The sequence below is a fragment of the Diachasmimorpha longicaudata genome, chromosome 8, assembly GCF_034640455.1.
Source record: "Diachasmimorpha longicaudata isolate KC_UGA_2023 chromosome 8, iyDiaLong2, whole genome shotgun sequence".
NCBI lineage: Eukaryota > Metazoa > Arthropoda > Insecta > Hymenoptera > Braconidae > Diachasmimorpha > Diachasmimorpha longicaudata.
This window is the reverse complement of record NC_087232.1, coordinates 7,294,938-7,312,422: the sequence shown is the minus strand read 5'-3', so window position 1 is coordinate 7,312,422 and position 17,485 is coordinate 7,294,938. Positions and strand designations below refer to the sequence as shown.

The window sequence follows — 17,485 nt, the reverse complement described above, 5'->3', positions numbered from 1 at the left end:
TAGTTGCTGAAGACCCAGGGCTTCCGTTCCCCAATAAAAATCGGCAGAAGCGATTGGCTACTACCAACGAAAACAAAAGACAACGCCACCTCTTCCCCCTTGAAGTCATCAAGAACACCCCAGTGTTTTCCGACACCTACTTATCCTCGAGCCAAGTGATTAGGAAATTGTCGCAAGTAGTGGAGTTAATTGTCGTTGACGATCGCCCAAAGCCCTTGAGAAATGCCACACTGTCTCATGAAGTCGATCGTGAGGTCCAGGAGACCTCGGAGAGACATTAAAGGTGAGTGGACATGAAATGAGGGGTAATTGTGACAGGTTCAGTAGCCATCAAGTGGCTGAGCCAAACGTCAGAGCTTTTTTGCAATCGATCATTTATGAATACATGCAGTCCCTCAAGACTAGAATATTCGTATTGTCTCTAGAGCTGAGAAGCTTTCTGATGAAAAAAGTCATCAATTTGATTCTTTGGACCTCTTTATGACGTCTAAAAACTATTATTATTTATTCACTAATATTGTATCATTAAATTATTATAATCACAAGGATTTAAGGCAATTAAAATTAATGAGAATAAAATTCAAGGATTTAATTCTAAGCAAATCGATGTACTGAACTCGTAAATTACTTCCATGCTCGGCTGCTATTAGAATACAGAGGACCCAGTAATCCCTCCGGGGCTTCCAGAGGACGAGGAAGGGACAGGGGAGACTCCAAAAGTGATGATAGAGCATTAAATCCTACTGAATACAACGGATTGTCTATCATAACGAGGTATAATTTCACAAAAACTCACTCGATGGCCACCGGACTGGGATTAGACTTTGTTGGAGTGGAAGGGAGACCTCGGGAGGATTTTCCCCCTGGTAGCCAAGGGGCTGTGCCACCTGGGGACCAGGTAATGTTTGATAGGAGTGTTGGGGGACTCGAGCAAGTCCAGAGGAGGCCTCAAGTCATCGTTTGGGGGCAGAGGCCGGACTCAGAGATTAGGGAGCGCGTTGGAGGGTCACAGGAAATTGTGGAGGGGTTCAAAGTGCCTCAGGCACAGAGAGTACAGGTCAGCATTCATTCAGGGGCGGCAGGTATTGTAAATGAATTAGGATTCGGATTTTCCTTTTCAATGTTTTCATTTGGTCAAATTACCTCTGGGGGGGGGGGGGGGGGGGGCATTAGGGAGGACATGGTGGCTAATTGCCTTTAAAATATGCCGGATTATATATCCGTGGGATTTATGCGGTCGTTAAATTAATGATTTTCATTCTTCTCAGAATCCTCAATCTTGGAAAAAGACAAAAGTTCTACATTTTTGTCCGTATTGTCATAAAAGTTTTGATCGCCCTTGGGTGCTGAAGGGACACCTGAGGCTTCACACGGGGGAAAGACCATTCGAGTGTCCGGTGTGCAATAAATCATTTGCTGACAGGTACAGTTCAAAAGAAATTTGCAGAAATGAATGCGAAAAAACTGCTTTGTTTTTTGTTTTCTGTTTTTCAGAACTTTTATTTTTAATTCAATAAAAAATATATCAATGCAATGCAATTACTTCTATGGAAAAATAAAATTCAGTAGAAGTCAATGAAAGTTTCTAGGGAATTCACAGGATTTTTCTATTTAATTTTTTTATTCATAAAATGATGAAAATATTTTATTTATGGTGTATTGCATTTTCGTTGCTGGTTAATGCCGTAGAAATGTAATTTCCGGTGTTGAAGGGTTGGTGTGATGTCTTTTATCGAATTTAATCTGCTCCAGATCAAATTTACGAGCTCATCAGAGGACGCGAAACCACCACGAGTGGCAATGGCGGTGCGAAGTTTGCTTCAAAGCGTTTTCCCAGAGAAGATACTTGGAGCGTCATTGCCCAGAGGCATGTCGTAAATACAGACTATCACAGAAGAGAGAATAAAGTGTAGAGATAAGGAATAAGTTTTTTGAATAAAGGATTTTATGTTGAGTATATTTCTCTACCGAAGCTCAATCAAATTTTATCGTTGAAAAAATGATGAACATTCCGCCAAATCACGAGATGAGAAATTTTTTTTAAATAATTAAAAACTTTGGGGAACTCAATTCTTTCTAATACGCCAATTGTTTTGAGATGAATCCAGTGACGTGAACGAAGTAAATTGATATCTTAAAAAATAACGGGATTTCTCTCTGGTATGCGTTGAGTTGTAGAGGATACGAGGATTATCCTAAACTAATTCACCACTTCCAAAGCGTCGTGTGGTCTCTTGATAAAAACTACCACTGATCAATTGAAAAAAAATTGGAAAAGAATCAATAAAAAAAACATGCGATTGTACAAAGCCAACAGTAATAATAAACAATTTGATAAAAAAATTTAATTTATCATTTACAGGGTTAACCATTACATATTAGCAATGTCTATCTAGTTCGAACAGTCCCGCCCAACGCAAAGGGCGTCCAAGTTAGCGCATGCGTCCGCCTCCGACGGTTGGCATCCCCCACCCTTCTGCTAACTGTCCCCGGTGGTGGCCACATCTGTGTACAACTCTCTTGCAGTAATCGTCCGGTATTTGACGCAGTGCGTTGTTAATTTTCACGATTGAAATCCAAAAACCGTTTGTAGTAGTCATCAAGACTCCTCGAGTGTTGCATAGGCCCCCGAAAGTCTCTATAACTGTTTCGAGAATCAGTCTCATCACGCTTATCACCGAAAACTCGAGAAAAAAGTGTAAAAATTCCAAGAAAGAAAAGAACAGGGAAAAAGAGGTTGGAACAGTTTCGTTAGGGAGGGAACGCTTGGCGCGTTACGGCGATAGACCGAAACATTGACATTGTGCGCGGTGCGCTGAAGAGGGGACAACGAGAGGAGAGTGTCGGCCATTTTGGCGTGTCAGTGTGTTTCTCGTTACGTTCTCCTGTGGCTTTCTGAATACTACGCTCGTTAATCGCCATCGGTGTACATCCTTCACGAGGTAATTACGTTGTTTTATGATTTTTTCATTAATTAATTGGTTCCATCATCGAGTTTGGGAGCATAATAACCGTTATCACATTATTTTTATCGGTTTGAGGTATTTTTAACTTGTCGTTGGGGCGATGTGGGATCTCTCAGTGGTGGGAGATGATTTTTTGGCGTCTGAATACATTTTTTTTTCACCAATGTATCCTCATCTTTGTACATGGGCTCTTGTTCTGAATTTTTCGAGCCCAGTCGCTCATCCGGAAGAGGAATTTTTTTTCTATCGTTCGAGATGTTTTTTTTTCTTCGCGTCTGTTGCGACGAAGAATGGTCGAGATCATTTTTGTTACGGTTTGTGGACCAATCTTAGGTTTTTCTCTCATTGTTAATACTTTTAGTTGCTGTTTGTAATTTATTTTAATTCTGAATTCGAGATTTTGGGCCTCAGTTTGGAATTCAGAACGAGAAAATGAGAACAAAGAGCGAATGAAAGTCTGCATTTCAGATTTTCGAAGTTTGCCTGGGTGCTTCCTTTATTTTAAAATTATGATCGATATTGAAGAGATTAAACTGGTTTGGGGCAATTGTGATGGATTTTGGAAGGAGTTTTGGGAAATTTTGGGGCTTCCTTTGTCCTGCGGATTAAAGTGATTGTACTAGCCATTCCGGAATTTATCAAAACAAGTTGAGACTCAACTGCTGGAGAGGTTTAGGGAAAATTGTCGTTGAGGACTGCGAGGTGACCTCAGCTGTTTGTTTTCGTTGGGGCTCCAGATACTCGTGACTCGTAATACTCGAGGGATTTTATCCAATCGGGGCCTGTGAACGTGAAATAATACTTCGCATTTTTGTCGATTAATTACAAGATTTTCGTGAGAGTTTATTCCACTTTCTTTTTTTTCTTCTATTCCTTTGCGTTAGTTATAGGTTATGAACCGCGAGAATTCGATTGGTGGTAGTTGAACTTATTATTTTAAAGAGTTTTTTGAGTAAAAAAATTGTGAGAGGTTCTTAAGGAATACATATTTCATTTTTTTTTAATTTGGGATTGTGACATTAATTTGTTCAATTTTTTTTCCGCAGAATAATCGAACTACAACACTGTTTCCGAGATGATGACCGAAACGCATATTAATTCCAATCACATGTTGAATTCGGGTCTGAGCAGTAAGACAGACCTTGAGAAGATGGACGATGTAGGCTGGAAAGCAAAGCTTAAAATTCCACCAAAAGACAAGCGCATCAAGACAAGTGTACGAATATTTTACACATTTTTATGCAATTCTTTCTTCTCACAATGCAATAAAATTTGAAACCATTTCTCTCTAAATCTTCAGAAACAGTTATTGACAATTTTCTGCACGATATTTAATATAATTTTTTTTGCATTCCAGGATGTTACAAACACACGTGGTAACGATTTCGAAGAATTCTGCCTGAAGCGAGAACTTCTGATGGGAATATTCGAGAAAGGATGGGAGAAACCATCACCAATTCAAGAAGCCAGTATACCAATTGCCCTGTCGGGCAAAGATATTCTGGCTCGTGCCAAGAACGGTACGGGAAAGACTGGAGCTTACTCAATTCCAGTATTGGAACAGGTAATTTATGAATTCATTTAACAATTCATTACAAATAATTTTCCGCCACATTCTCCAGCTGATTTTTAGTGGTTCAAATAACTGAAAAATCATCTAATCGTTAATAATTATGCTTGTTATGGTGTTGTTTCATAATCTTGTTTGAGAATTTTGTTTATTTTTTCTGTTGGTTTCATTTTTCTTCAGTCACGTTCAACGATTTTGCAACGTTTGTTACAGGTTGACGCCAAGAGAGACGTTATTCAAGCATTAGTCATAGTGCCCACCAGAGAATTAGCATTACAAACATCTCAAATCTGTATTGAACTTGCTAAACACATGGATGTTAAAGTTATGGTGACAACTGGTGGAACTAACCTGCGCGACGACATTATGAGGATTTACCAAAAAGGTAGAATTTTCAGTATCGTTATTACAGTGCATTTAAAACAATATTGGCCATTCCGAAATTATTTTCCATTTTGATTTTAATTTGTTCGTTTTTATTTATTTATTCTTTTATTTCGATTCAAGTTATTATTACACCACCAAACACATGAGAATGGTATTTGGCAATCACCTTTGCAACGAGGTTTACAAGAAATGAAAAAATAACGATAATTTTAATAAACAAAAGTTAACGAGGAAGGTTACAAAAAAATAATAATTCTTATCACTTATTGAATTTCTTTTTGATTTCAGTTCAAGTGATTATTGCAACACCAGGTCGTATTCTCGATCTAATGGATAAAAATGTCGCTAACATGGATCAGTGCAGAATTTTGGTACTCGACGAGGCTGACAAACTCCTATCACAAGACTTCAAAGGCATGTTGGATCATGTTATTTCCAGATTACCCCAGGAACGACAGATATTGCTGTATTCAGCCACGTTTCCCCTGACTGTTAAACAATTCATGGAAAAACATCTGAGAGATCCATACGAGATTAACTTGATGGAGGAGTTGACGCTCAAGGGTGTCACACAGTACTACGCCTTTGTTCAGGAACGCCAGAAAGTCCACTGCCTGAATACGTTATTTTCAAAACTCCAAATAACACAGAGTATTATATTCTGCAATTCGACGCAGCGAGTTGAACTGTTGGCCAAGAAAATTACAGATTTGGGGTATTGCTGCTATTACATTCATGCCAAAATGGCACAAGCACACAGAAATCGTGTGTTCCATGATTTCCGAGCTGGCCTATGCCGAAATTTGGTGAGTTTTCAATATTTTCACAATAATTTTTTATTTATTTTACTTTTTTGCATGTTGATTTTCTTATTTTTTAATTAGAACTGAATTATCCGTAATTTTTATGGCATAATAATGTATGGGGGCCTATCATTGAGACGACAGAGAGATTTATTTGCGAGTTATCAGCGAGTTGTTTATTTCCGAATTTTTCCATGAACATTTTTTTACAATTATGTTATTATTTAAAATTATTTCTTGCTGAAAGAATTTTTTAAATTCAAAAATTTTTACCACAATTATTATTTTCTTTTAATTTTAATTCACTTTAACATAATTTTAAATTCACCTTAGAATGGATTATTGATTGAAAAATATATTAAAAATGCATCATCCCTTTGATTCTGTTTTCGAACAAAAAATAGGTAAGCAGCGATTTGTTCACGCGCGGTATTGACGTCCAGGCTGTGAACGTTGTTATAAACTTTGATTTTCCAAAAATGGCTGAGACCTATCTCCACCGTATCGGTCGCTCTGGCAGATTTGGTCACTTGGGTATTGCCATTAATCTGATAACATACGAGGATCGTTTCAATCTCCATCGTATTGAGTCTGAGCTTGGTACTGAGATCAAGCCAATTCCGAAAGTGATAGATCCAAGCTTATATGTTGCACGACCAGACGACAACAACAGTGCAGAGGAAGGTAATGTGTCGAAGTAGTTTGTTTCAACGATTAAACGAAGAACATTGGGAAAAACCAGAATCGCAAATTTTGCATCAACTAAACACCCATAAATACATTAAATTAAAAAACCTTAAAAAATAAAAAAAAATGATTGAAGCAGTACCGGAGGAGGAGGAGGAGGAGAAGTGTTTTTTTTTCTGGTGACTCGTACATACTATGGCATTAATCCTCGATTACTTCGAACACGAACACGTGAAATAGTGAAAACAAAATAATAATTAAAGTACCAACAAAACTGGAATAAACGTTACTTAAGTCTGATAAAACGTCTCAATGGGGTGTGCGTGCTTGTAGCCAGTGTAAAAAGACAGTTCAAGTGCTAAATAACAAAACGCAAAGGAAGACTCAGTCTACAAGAGGAAACAAAAAAAAAACCTGGAGAAATTGAAATTCGCAGTTGTTCACTTCTTCTTCATTTAAATGAATGAGAGGGAGATAATGAAGCGTAGACGTGTGAATTTTTTTTTTGTAAATATTACGATTAAACCGAGAAGAATTAATCACATCAACTGAAGTCGGTTTGATCGAGAGACTCATTTCGAAAGAAAATATAGGAAAAACAAAACTATATGTTGAAATTAATTCGATGAATTCAGTGACTGAAGTGTGAGCGTGTGCCGGTGCGAGTCATTCATTTTCTGTAAATAGACAGCAATAACGTTTAAATGTATATAATTGATAATTAGTCAGAGTCAAGCCATTATCAAGAGCACAATGCGTCGGAAGGGGGAGGAGGGGGGGAAATATTTCATGTGGAAATTGATCGAATTGATACAGTGGAAGAATTATTCTTATGGAGGAATTTAAAATTAATGAATTTATTGCATTTTATTTGTGTACATATAGCATGAAAAAAAATATTGAGAGGTTTTACGGGGGGAATGAACGTTTTGATACTGAGGGCCTCGTTCTTTATTAAATTGTGGGGTTCAATTCATTTGGGGGTGGGTGAAATTTCAGGAAAGTCGGAGGATGACATTGAGGGCTTTATTGTCGCGGTAATGATGGAGCTCCGGGAGAAATGTCAGGATATGTTCGTAAGGGATAGTCTCTTCTGTAAAATATAGCCAACGGTATTTTTCTCAAAACTCCCTCATTATGAAGATAATTCCATAGCTTATGAAAGGATTTTATGGAATTTGGGAAATTTACAGGGTCATTTCGTCCGGAAAGCTGCGATTTATCTCGACGTTGCAGGCTTTTGGGGGAAAATGTTGCGAGACATTTTTTGTGGGAAATTTTCTCAGCTGCAAAAAAGGTTCAGAGGCACTTTGACCCAAAGGCCGTCGTTGTCGAGATAATCGTGAAATTGTGAATTTGGATTTCTAAAGTTTTTCCACTGCTCAAATGATTTGATAAAACGGGATATTAAGACGTTGATTTTCTCTCGGCCTGTTCAATTTTCATTAATTCACTTCATTCGCAGAGAAAAATAATTTTTTTTTTCATTAATGAAATCGTTAAGTTTAACGTTTTCAAATTTATCATAAAACTGTAAAATAAACCAAACGTATGTATAGTTCGATTGTGGCTTGATTTTGCAATCTCAATACGGTCATGAATACAACTCTGAAAATCCGATCACGAAAATCCAAAAAAAATTACGACCGAGATAAAAAAAAAGTTTTTTTTTTGTTTTTTCCATCCAAAAAAATGTTATAAACTTTTTTTGTTTCTTTCTTTTCCCAGTTTATTCCGCATTTTTTACCTCGAATGTAATTGGAGACACTTTTTTTTAATGGTACTGTGATTGAGCATCAGAGGGTTGTAAAATTGACTAGTTTTATACAATTATTTTTATAACCGATTTGGCTGATGGGCTTCGTGGGCTCTGTGGAGGATCGTAAATACAGAAAAAAAAATATTGAATGCTTTTAATTTATAATTAAAATGCTGTTATTGTTCACGAAGGAGATTTCGATTGTCCCGGATGTTTTCATGATTTTTTTCACTGAATTAATTGACACTCCAAATGAAAATTATGAGGCAAAAGAGAAATGAAGAAAACGTGAAAGTATTTGTACAAAACATGGTGCTGTGATGTTTTTCTCCACTATTGCAAGACCCAGTATCAATCATTGTCTCCATACATGAGTACTTGATGATAACTAAACCTCAGAAGTACTCGAATGATAGTTAAAATCAAATTAAAAGAGTGAAATCAGTGATGAAGTGGGTAATAACAAAAACCGAACAATTACACTATTCCTAAATTGGGATTATCTTGAAGGCCGGTGGGTTTCTCAAAAATGTGAGATGTTATTTTTTAGGGAACATTTGATTTTCTAAAGAAAAGTTCGTAACACATTTTCTCTTAAAATCACTTCTTTACAACATAATTACAATATCAACATGCAGAGTTTGAAAATATGAACCTCACCCCTTCATTACTGATGAACGCGCGTTAAAAATCGAAATGTAATCAATTACGATCCTGCACACCTACGAAACACATATATAACATCACGTATACCTTTTTTTCACTCTACGAAAATCGCAAGAACATAATAAAACAATTAAAACTAGCGATAAAACCTGAAATATCGTAAATCGACGAAAAACCACTCCATAAGACATTTATTGTAAATGTGAACATGTGAGTGATGCTTGTGGGTGTGTGAAGTAACCTCCCAATCCTCAAGAGAATTCTTTGTAATATAACCGGGCCAAAAAAAAACCAATAAGAAAGTGGCAGTCGAGCAAATGTGAGAAAAATTCGATAGAAAAAGGGGAAAAATGGTTTTTAAACAATTCTCTCTATCAGAAATAATCCTGAGGTTTCCATTTCTTGGAACATCTGCCGAGTGTTAAAAATAATTTTTTTTAAGTTATCGGGAGAGAATTAAATCATTTCCTCAAACTTCACGAGTGAAAAATGGAAAACATGAAAATAACGAAAAAAACCATTTGCAAATGTATCTTTTTTTTATTCACAATAATCTTGGGTGAACCGACTGATGAGTGCTGGTAGATCCATGCCACTATGTGTAAATTATAGTCCAACGTATTAATTGCTATTGCAAAGGAAAATGCAACAAAAATATATATTATATATAAATAAAGAAGAATGAAGAAATTGTGTCCATCGACTTCTCACTTTGGGAAAGTCTGTAAAGTTGAATTAAATGCCCTTCATTCTTTATTTATTGAAGATGATGATTGTGTTCGTTACACTTATATTTGAGTGAAGAGAGTCGAATTATATGAAATGGATTATAATGAAATGGTAAAACACCTGGAAATAATAGAAAGGGGCATTTTTATTCTGATTGAAATGTAGATTAACCGGTGATAATATTTTCCATTGTGGTGTTTAGGTTTATATAAATGATTGTGAAGTATGATGATTGATTGATCATCTGATGATGAGCTTGAAAAATTGAAGAACTTGTGGTAATAGAACAGAATGGAAAATAAGTCAACCAAAAAGTAGCAACTGTAGTTGTAATTGCAGTTTTATCATTTTTACTATTCAATTGATTAGATTCGTTGGGGATTACGATTTTCTTCGAATTATTATTTCTTACGATCCAAGGGAGTTAAGGTGATTCAGGGGCTCGATGGGTTGTCGTTAATTTCTGCACAGATTTATTGGGGATGTCTTGAAATTTCTGTTTTTGGGCTCTTGTAGACCGAACAGTTGCAGTCTCGGGGGATTGACGGACCCATCGGGGAGAGATTTTTTTTTCGCGTTGGAGATAACATCGTGGTTGAGGCGATGGCAGAGAGTGGAAACGTTTAATAACAAAGTTTTTCTGGGGGAAGTGGTAAATTTTGGGGTAACTCGCTTAATAATGGGGTTAAGAAAAAATGTAATAATACTGTTTGTGGAGAATTTCAAGAGTTACGAAAAAGGTCCCACCACATTTTTCGATTAATTGAGCCGCTATTGACATAGTTACGGAATAACTAATTACGGAATTGCAAGTTCGAATCGAGAGAAGAGAAAAAAGTGGCGGGATTTTAATGCGAATCTCGGACATTATTGGGCTTATAGAAAAGTGTGCTGAGATCATTTTTGGAGCTCTTGATATTGTCGACGAAAAATTTCTAGCGACATTTTCTGTTACAGCGCTTATTTACAGAGATATCTGAGGATTAAGGGAGTGCGAATTTTAGGAGTAATTTTCTTTTGGGGTTTTATCACTTCCCTTTAGATTTAAAGTCATCGAATTTAATTCCCAATATTTGGGACAGTGTGTCATTGCTTCTGCGCATGTCCACTCGTTATACTTTATATTTTCAACCGTGTAATGTAAACGAATCGATTTTATAGAGTGCAGGGGAGAGGGCTGGAGGTGAATTAAAAGGAAAAAAAAGTTGTGTAAAACAGAAACAAGTGTTAGAGTCTTTGAGTGAGTCGAGAAGTTGAAACTTTAAAAGTCTCTGGAGTTACCTCGACGAATGTTTTATTCGCCTCCCTGTGATCTCTCCCCCCTTTTGCAGTTTGTAAAATGAATTCGTAGTTTGTAGGACGAGTGGAGGTAGAGAACGTTTCTACATTGGTGTTGGATAATTGAGATTATTTCGGGAACTAGTGGGTTTAGGGGAAAATCACTCAGGACATTTTTGTACCTGAGAAACATTCCCACAGAAAGATCTAGTGACATTTTCCTGTAGGGGCAATCGAGCTCAAATTAATTGCCGATTTAAGTTTGACGACAGATGTATTGAGGAAATAATTGCTCGGCTATCTTGATTACGAGTGATTTTACAGAAAAGTGTTTCTAGGTCTTTTTTGTAGCTGAGAAAATTTCCCACGGAATACTCATTTTACATTTTTTTCTTAGAGCGATAGTTCCCGAGATAATTGAAACGTCAATGCAAAATGTTCTCTTGTTTACAGAAGTAATTTTATTTAATTGTTAATTACAATCGTAAAAGGGTAATTAACGTTGCTCTGTTGCTCGCGAGGCGAGTGATATTTCATCTAGCGTGGAGTTGAAGATTTTAAACATCTGAGAAAAGTAAAATCGATGATTGGAATTGAATTGAGGCCTTGAAACCATCTCAAGGCACCGGCAGAAATACCCAGGGTTTGGTGATTGTGTCGAGTCTTTAAAGAATATATCTTTGAAAAATCGAAGGGATAAGATGAGTGCGAAGGAGGGGGATGAAATAGGGGTTCATGTTGGCCGGGACGTGGGATTAAAGGAAACTGAAGTCAATGGTTGAAATTTCAGGCATTACTCTCGGAAAGTTCAACTGATTCTTCAGTTTCGATCGAAAAAAAAAATGACAAAAAAATGTAAAAAAAAAATTATGAAATAAGGAAAAAATCCGTTCAAAGTCAATTTATCATTCTACTCAATTTTTGGCCCAATTTTGTCCACTTTTTTGCTGTCAAAACATTGTTAATTGGATAATTTAATCATTCACAGATCCACGTCGCTCATTAGTCTTGTTTTTCTTTCATTATTTAACGGCATAATTAATTGAATTGTTAATTAATGACTGAATGAGACAGACAACTGTTGAATAACGCGACGGTTTGGAATTTAAAATTGTTTTGGAATTTAATATTGATTTTCATTGATTAAATTCAGACACTTCGCGAGAACGTCTCCTATTAATGAAATTAATGAATGAGTGGAATAAAACAGTAAATTGAACTTTTATTGCAATTTATTTGATAATATTCAAGTAAAAAGAATCGAAAAAAAAGATTTGAAAATTCAGGGGAGATATATTCAAACCGATTTTCCAATCGATTGAAACGAAATTGAAGAATATGAAGATATTTGAAAAATTGTAAAGAATGGGTTTTTGCACATCTGCAGCTCAAAAAATTGATGATATCCGCTAAAAGAAGTTGGAAAAATTTCTTGTGATAGAACAACTGCAAATAAAACTCCAAAATTCGAGAAATATTTTTACTGATGAATCATTTTGAGATGTGCAAACTCATTCTGTGAGGATCCACTGTCAAATTTACACAAAATTTTCAAGGGTTGATGACATTTTCATCGACTCCTCAATAAAAATTCTAATTGGAGTACAGCATAAAAAAAAATAAAAAGTGTAATTAATTTCATCCACTTGATCTCCTTATAATCCTTTAAAATTGAGGGTTGAGTCAATAATGACACGTGTGGAGGTTGTTCATAATTCCATCGATAATTTCGCCATTTCTGGAGCAAATTTATTCAACATTTTTGGTTTCTTGGTTTAATTGAAATTGTGTCGCTGGGATGGGGTGGGTTGGGGCCGGGGACAGGAGGAGCAAACACGAATAGGGCTGGGGAAGATTTTAATGATGTGTTAATCATTTGAATATCATCATGAATACTTCCATGAATAAATTTCGCGGTCAACTGCCTTGCTGGGAAATTGATTTTTATAAATTGTTGCAAAATCGATCCTTATAAACTCTTTTCCGTTGGAAAGTCAATAATTTTCTATTGAACAAAGCAAAAGTCATTGTCAGGGGGGTCGTGACAGTCAAAAAACTTTTCTCTCTAATTCTTTATCCTCAAATCCCCGAATAGTCGATTCGTCCCACATTGATTACGTCTTATCATTCAGAAATTTCCCAATCAGACTGATCCATCGCTCCTAAAACTAAAAATATTCCCGAGCCAATGGAGAAAAAAAATCCCAATGCGCCCGAAATATCTGGCGAATTAAAAATCGAGTTGATTGCGATTGCTCGACTCGTTCGATAATCTATCTGAAACTTTATTGTCCATGTACATATATAACATCCTATCATCCAGAAATCCAGCATTCAGTCTACTCCCCGACCCCTAAAGCTCCCCCCGCCACCCCATCCAGCCCCAAAGAACACATCCCGAGATGTAATTACCGTGAATGTACGTCAGACTGGACAAATGATAATTTAATCAGTGGAAATACTAAACCGACATGGAAACACTAAATTCCCTCCATCACACCTCGCGTATGTTTCACCGAGTTTCCCTCGGCATTAACAGTACCATGAAGTTTCCACTCCCAACACAGCCCTCTTGATAACAACCACCCCCTTCCAAGTATCGCATCCCGTGGAGATACATTCGGATATAATGGTTGATGCTGGGATCTTGAATCCCGAATGGTAATGAGAATGCATCAATCCAGGAGAGAATTCCAAACAGTTTCAGTGTTGGAGACTGAATTAATCACCTTTGATCAAACTACGAGGCATTTCCGGGGTATTTATCTTCGTGAAATTGTGATACGATATCTCTGACACTTTGAAAGATCATTCCAGTCGCTAAATGCTACATGATTATGATCAATCGAGTGTCTGAGATGAATGAACTCGTTTATCGGGTTGAGATCAATTTGTGGGGATAATAGAGGGGAGATTTGATAGTTATCATCAATCATTCGGAGGAGGGGAAATTCTTTCGAGGGGTTTGGGGATTTGGGATGGAGTGGAGAAGGATCAGGGTTGAAGGATTTTCGGAAGTTTTTTAGGGCAATTGTGGGGGAATTTTCGACTTTTCAACGATTTTCTTTCGATAAGGTTGGAAAATTAATGTCTCTCGTTAAAAAGATTGAAAATACTACTCATTTTTCTTTAATGAAAATTAATTTACTCATTTGGCATCAGAAATATCAAAATTTCAATTGCAGTTCCATTAAGTCGGATAAATTGCCATCGCAATGTGCAACAAAAATATATCTTACGTATAAATAACGTGGAGGAACGATGGGACACGAGCCTGAACTATCGGATTTATCAGTAAAAATGTCATAAAAATTTTCTCACCGTTTTCTGCCATTTCACCCAATAAATGTCCGTTGGCATTTCCCTATAAGCCCCTTCATTACCGAGACAACTTGGCGCTGAATAATACAAAGAGTCTGAAATCGATCCCTCACATTTACCACTTGACTACACCCTTTATAGGTCTAAAAACGTTATAAAGGAGGCGATGACATTCAATACCGGTTTCTCACGGGGATCACCATTACACGGTTATCTTCTTGTGAACAGATATTCGACCATTCCCAATCTGCCCCGCTTCTGGAGTGAGCAATATTGCATGGCATACCGTTGGCAAGGGTTTATCGTGCCACTGCCTGTGGTCGTATGCGATTGCCCCTGAGGACGGTGTTATCAGGGCCAGTCAGTCAGAGATACCCGCTGTCTTTGCCCTGATCATTGAGCCTAAGCTACTTAGCCCACGTGACCCTCTAAATTCTATCCTTCGAAGGTTTCAGAAATAAAAGGAGATGCCCAAATAGCCCAATCAATATTAGTCTTATCCGAATAAATTTGCCGATTGGAAAAAATAATATTCATTAAACGGCAGGAAATTTTTTCCATTAAAAAATACATTTTTCAATTTTTATAATTTTTTTTTGTTGAGAGATGAGCATTGTGGGTATGAACGTCTCTCGAGAGCAGTTATTTTTCCACAATTTCATGTATCGCTCCGCTAATTATGCAATTATCGCGGTAATGGGGGGTTTTATGAAAAAACAGTCACGAGGCATTTTTTAAGAGAATCTCATAATGTGCAAAAAAAATTTCTACCACTTTTCGATAAATCTGATCATTGCCGAGGTATCTGTGCAATTACGTCAAACAGTTCATCAATGCCTGACCGATCACTTGTAAAAAAGCCCCTCTGTTCTCTCTCTACTCACCACAATCTCCGATAACCACATCTCCCATCCCCCTCAATCAATACAGATCACATGAGTACCCTGGCCAATGCTTAACAATCATCCTCGCAAGTGTATCCACATAAAATATCGATTATCCTCGTGAAAACCACAGAGTTCACCCAATGCAATGCATGTATACACAGTTCATCAATACCCCAAGTACATTTTCCCGTATAAAACGGAATTTTACTTGTTTCTCGTTCACAAATGCAAAGAGTACCTTTCAAGTACATTTCATCTGTTTTTTTTCAATTTTTAAAATCAATTATCCCTGTGAATTTCGTTTGTTCCAGTCTAACATCTTTTCTTTACTGTTCTCTTCGACTTTTACATTTCGAAAATTATCAGTTTTTTCAGTATTTTTCATTCATTAAAAATCGAATAATTAAATTACGAGACAGATTCTAAAGACAACAGTCACGCTCTCGCATTCTTCCAATTAAAATGATGAAACCCTTGACAGTTATTTATTTTTTAAAAACACGTCTAGGGCAGCCCCGGCACTTCACCCACCTCAATCCACCCCTACCACCCTTTCCCTCTCAACATTTTTTTCATTCACTCATTCGACGCCTACGTCGAACCCTTTTTTCGATCTTATCACATTAACAAAAATTAAGTTTATCATAAAAGATGATTACGTCTCGACTAATCTCGAATATTTCAACTGTTCTCTTTTTGTTAACCGAAAGAAAGACGTCTATTAAATCACTGCTCCACCTCTACATAATTTTGTCAATTCAATAAACACCCTAATCAATTATTATCAAATGTTAATCGATTGTAGTCCCGTCGTCGCATTCCCCACTAAAATTAATGAAATCCCTCACAATTATTTATTCCCTCGCAACACGTCTAGGACACGTCTAGCACTTCACCCACCTCAATTCACTCCTCCCCACCCTTCACCTCACCCTTTTGTCCAATCTCGTACACTCATTCGTCTCTCTCCCCCCTGATTTTACCACCCCCTCACCCCATCCTCAGCCCGTCGGCAACATCAATATTCCTCTCGGTCGGTGGCCCAAGTAGTGAGTGATATCGATTCAGACAGCCAATTAGGGCTAAAAGGCCCTTCAACGTGAATTTGTGCACAGATAGACAGACAGAAAAGGCGTCCCAAACGCTTTCTCTTCAGTATCTAACCTCCCCCCACCCCTTTGTCTCACGCTATTTCTTCTATTTTTGCTCATTTTTGCTCATCTCCTCTCCCTTTTCATTTACATTCACTTTGTCCATCTGTCTGGGGTCCCAGGATTATTATCATTTTCCCTTTTTCATCTGTGATAATTCTGGACAAGATGGCGTCCCCCCATGACGCTGAGCTCGTTACCGAGTTACAAGGAGGGGGATGAGTGGAGGAAAAAAAAAAATGGAAGACGGTGTTATTTCCTCGGGGAGGACAAAAAGTTACATCATCTCTTGTCATTTTTTTTATCCTCGATTTGTCGCATCAGCGTCACGCGTGTCGTTTCCGTCGTCTCTGCACGCCTCCTCCCCCCACCCCCACCAACCCCCTGGACCCATTGTCAATGTTGAGAGAAGAAAAAAAAATGAGCCCCGAGGATAAAATGAAAACGAAAAAAAGAGGAACGAGGAAATTTAGCTGAGAAAATGCAGAAGGTAATTTTTCTTAGGGGTGGATTGAGGGGGGAGGGGGAGCTTTTCGCTGGGTAAGTCGGGTGCTTGGATGAGGGGGAGGGGGCGAAGGACATTTTGGATAGAAGAAGGAAGTGATTTTGCAGTGAAGTGTTTTTATGGGGAAAAGAGAGGGGATGATTTTTTTTTTTTGGACTGATGACGAACTTTATTAGAAAAGTCGTCTTATTTTCTTTATGAGAACATTTGGGGAATTGTCTGCACGTGATTTTTTGGGGCATCTGTCGGGGGTTGGACTTTTTTGGCTCTGGGGCTGGGGACAATGTTCAGATCTTTATTACCGGGTATTTAATTCTCTGGAGAGGCTCTACGATTTTTTTTTCCACGATGCTTCATGAGTTTGTAGAGATTAGAGCTGGGGGTGTTGATAATGAAAAATGCGATTATCCACTTGTTTGACTACTTTCGATGTGCTTAACGCAGACAATCGATGTTTCAGTTACTCTTGACAAACCAATTCCCTCTCGGTTAGTGTACTCTAGTTAGATTAAAATAGCTAGCCTTCATGTTTCATCCAATTACAGCAGTTTTATTTTGTGCTACAGAACACGACGCGCGTTTCGTAATTTTGGGGAACCGGAATAGTATTCGGTATCATGAATTAAATCATGAATATTATTATGTCCCATAGACATTATTTTTCGGCAACATCTCTGAGTCTAAACGATATAGCAAAATTTTCGTAATTAGATTCCTTCCGGAATTTTATTCGCTCCGAAAAAAAGTTGTAACAATTTTCCTGTTCCCCTTAAATT

General features: G+C 37.3%; 2 protein-coding genes across 3 annotated transcripts; both read left to right on the top strand.

Annotated features, from left to right (window-relative positions):
- Positions 1 to 126: 126 nt before the first annotated feature.
- On the top strand, positions 127 to 2,240 carry LOC135165568 (zinc finger protein 236-like). Its single transcript, XM_064126980.1, has 4 exons — positions 127 to 283; positions 651 to 1,057; positions 1,269 to 1,423; positions 1,753 to 2,240. Exons 1-4 carry the CDS (start codon positions 223 to 225, stop codon positions 1,904 to 1,906), a joined length of 777 nt encoding a protein of 258 aa, XP_063983050.1. The 5' UTR covers positions 127 to 222; the 3' UTR covers positions 1,907 to 2,240.
- Positions 2,241 to 2,522: 282 nt separating this feature from the next.
- Positions 2,523 to 12,471, top strand: LOC135165567 (ATP-dependent RNA helicase me31b). Of its 2 annotated transcripts, none has more exons than XM_064126978.1 (6): positions 2,523 to 2,942; positions 4,013 to 4,182; positions 4,324 to 4,530; positions 4,750 to 4,921; positions 5,212 to 5,729; positions 6,131 to 12,471. In XM_064126978.1, the coding sequence occupies exons 2-6, from the start codon at positions 4,042 to 4,044 to the stop codon at positions 6,425 to 6,427; spliced, it is 1,335 nt and encodes a 444-aa protein (XP_063983048.1). In that variant the 5' UTR covers positions 2,523 to 2,942; positions 4,013 to 4,041; the 3' UTR covers positions 6,428 to 12,471. The 2 variants fall into 2 exon arrangements, with proteins under 2 accessions (XP_063983048.1, XP_063983049.1); XM_064126979.1 differs by lacking the exon at positions 2,523 to 2,942 and adding an exon at positions 3,762 to 3,884.
- The last annotated feature ends 5,014 nt before the right edge of the window (positions 12,472 to 17,485 follow it).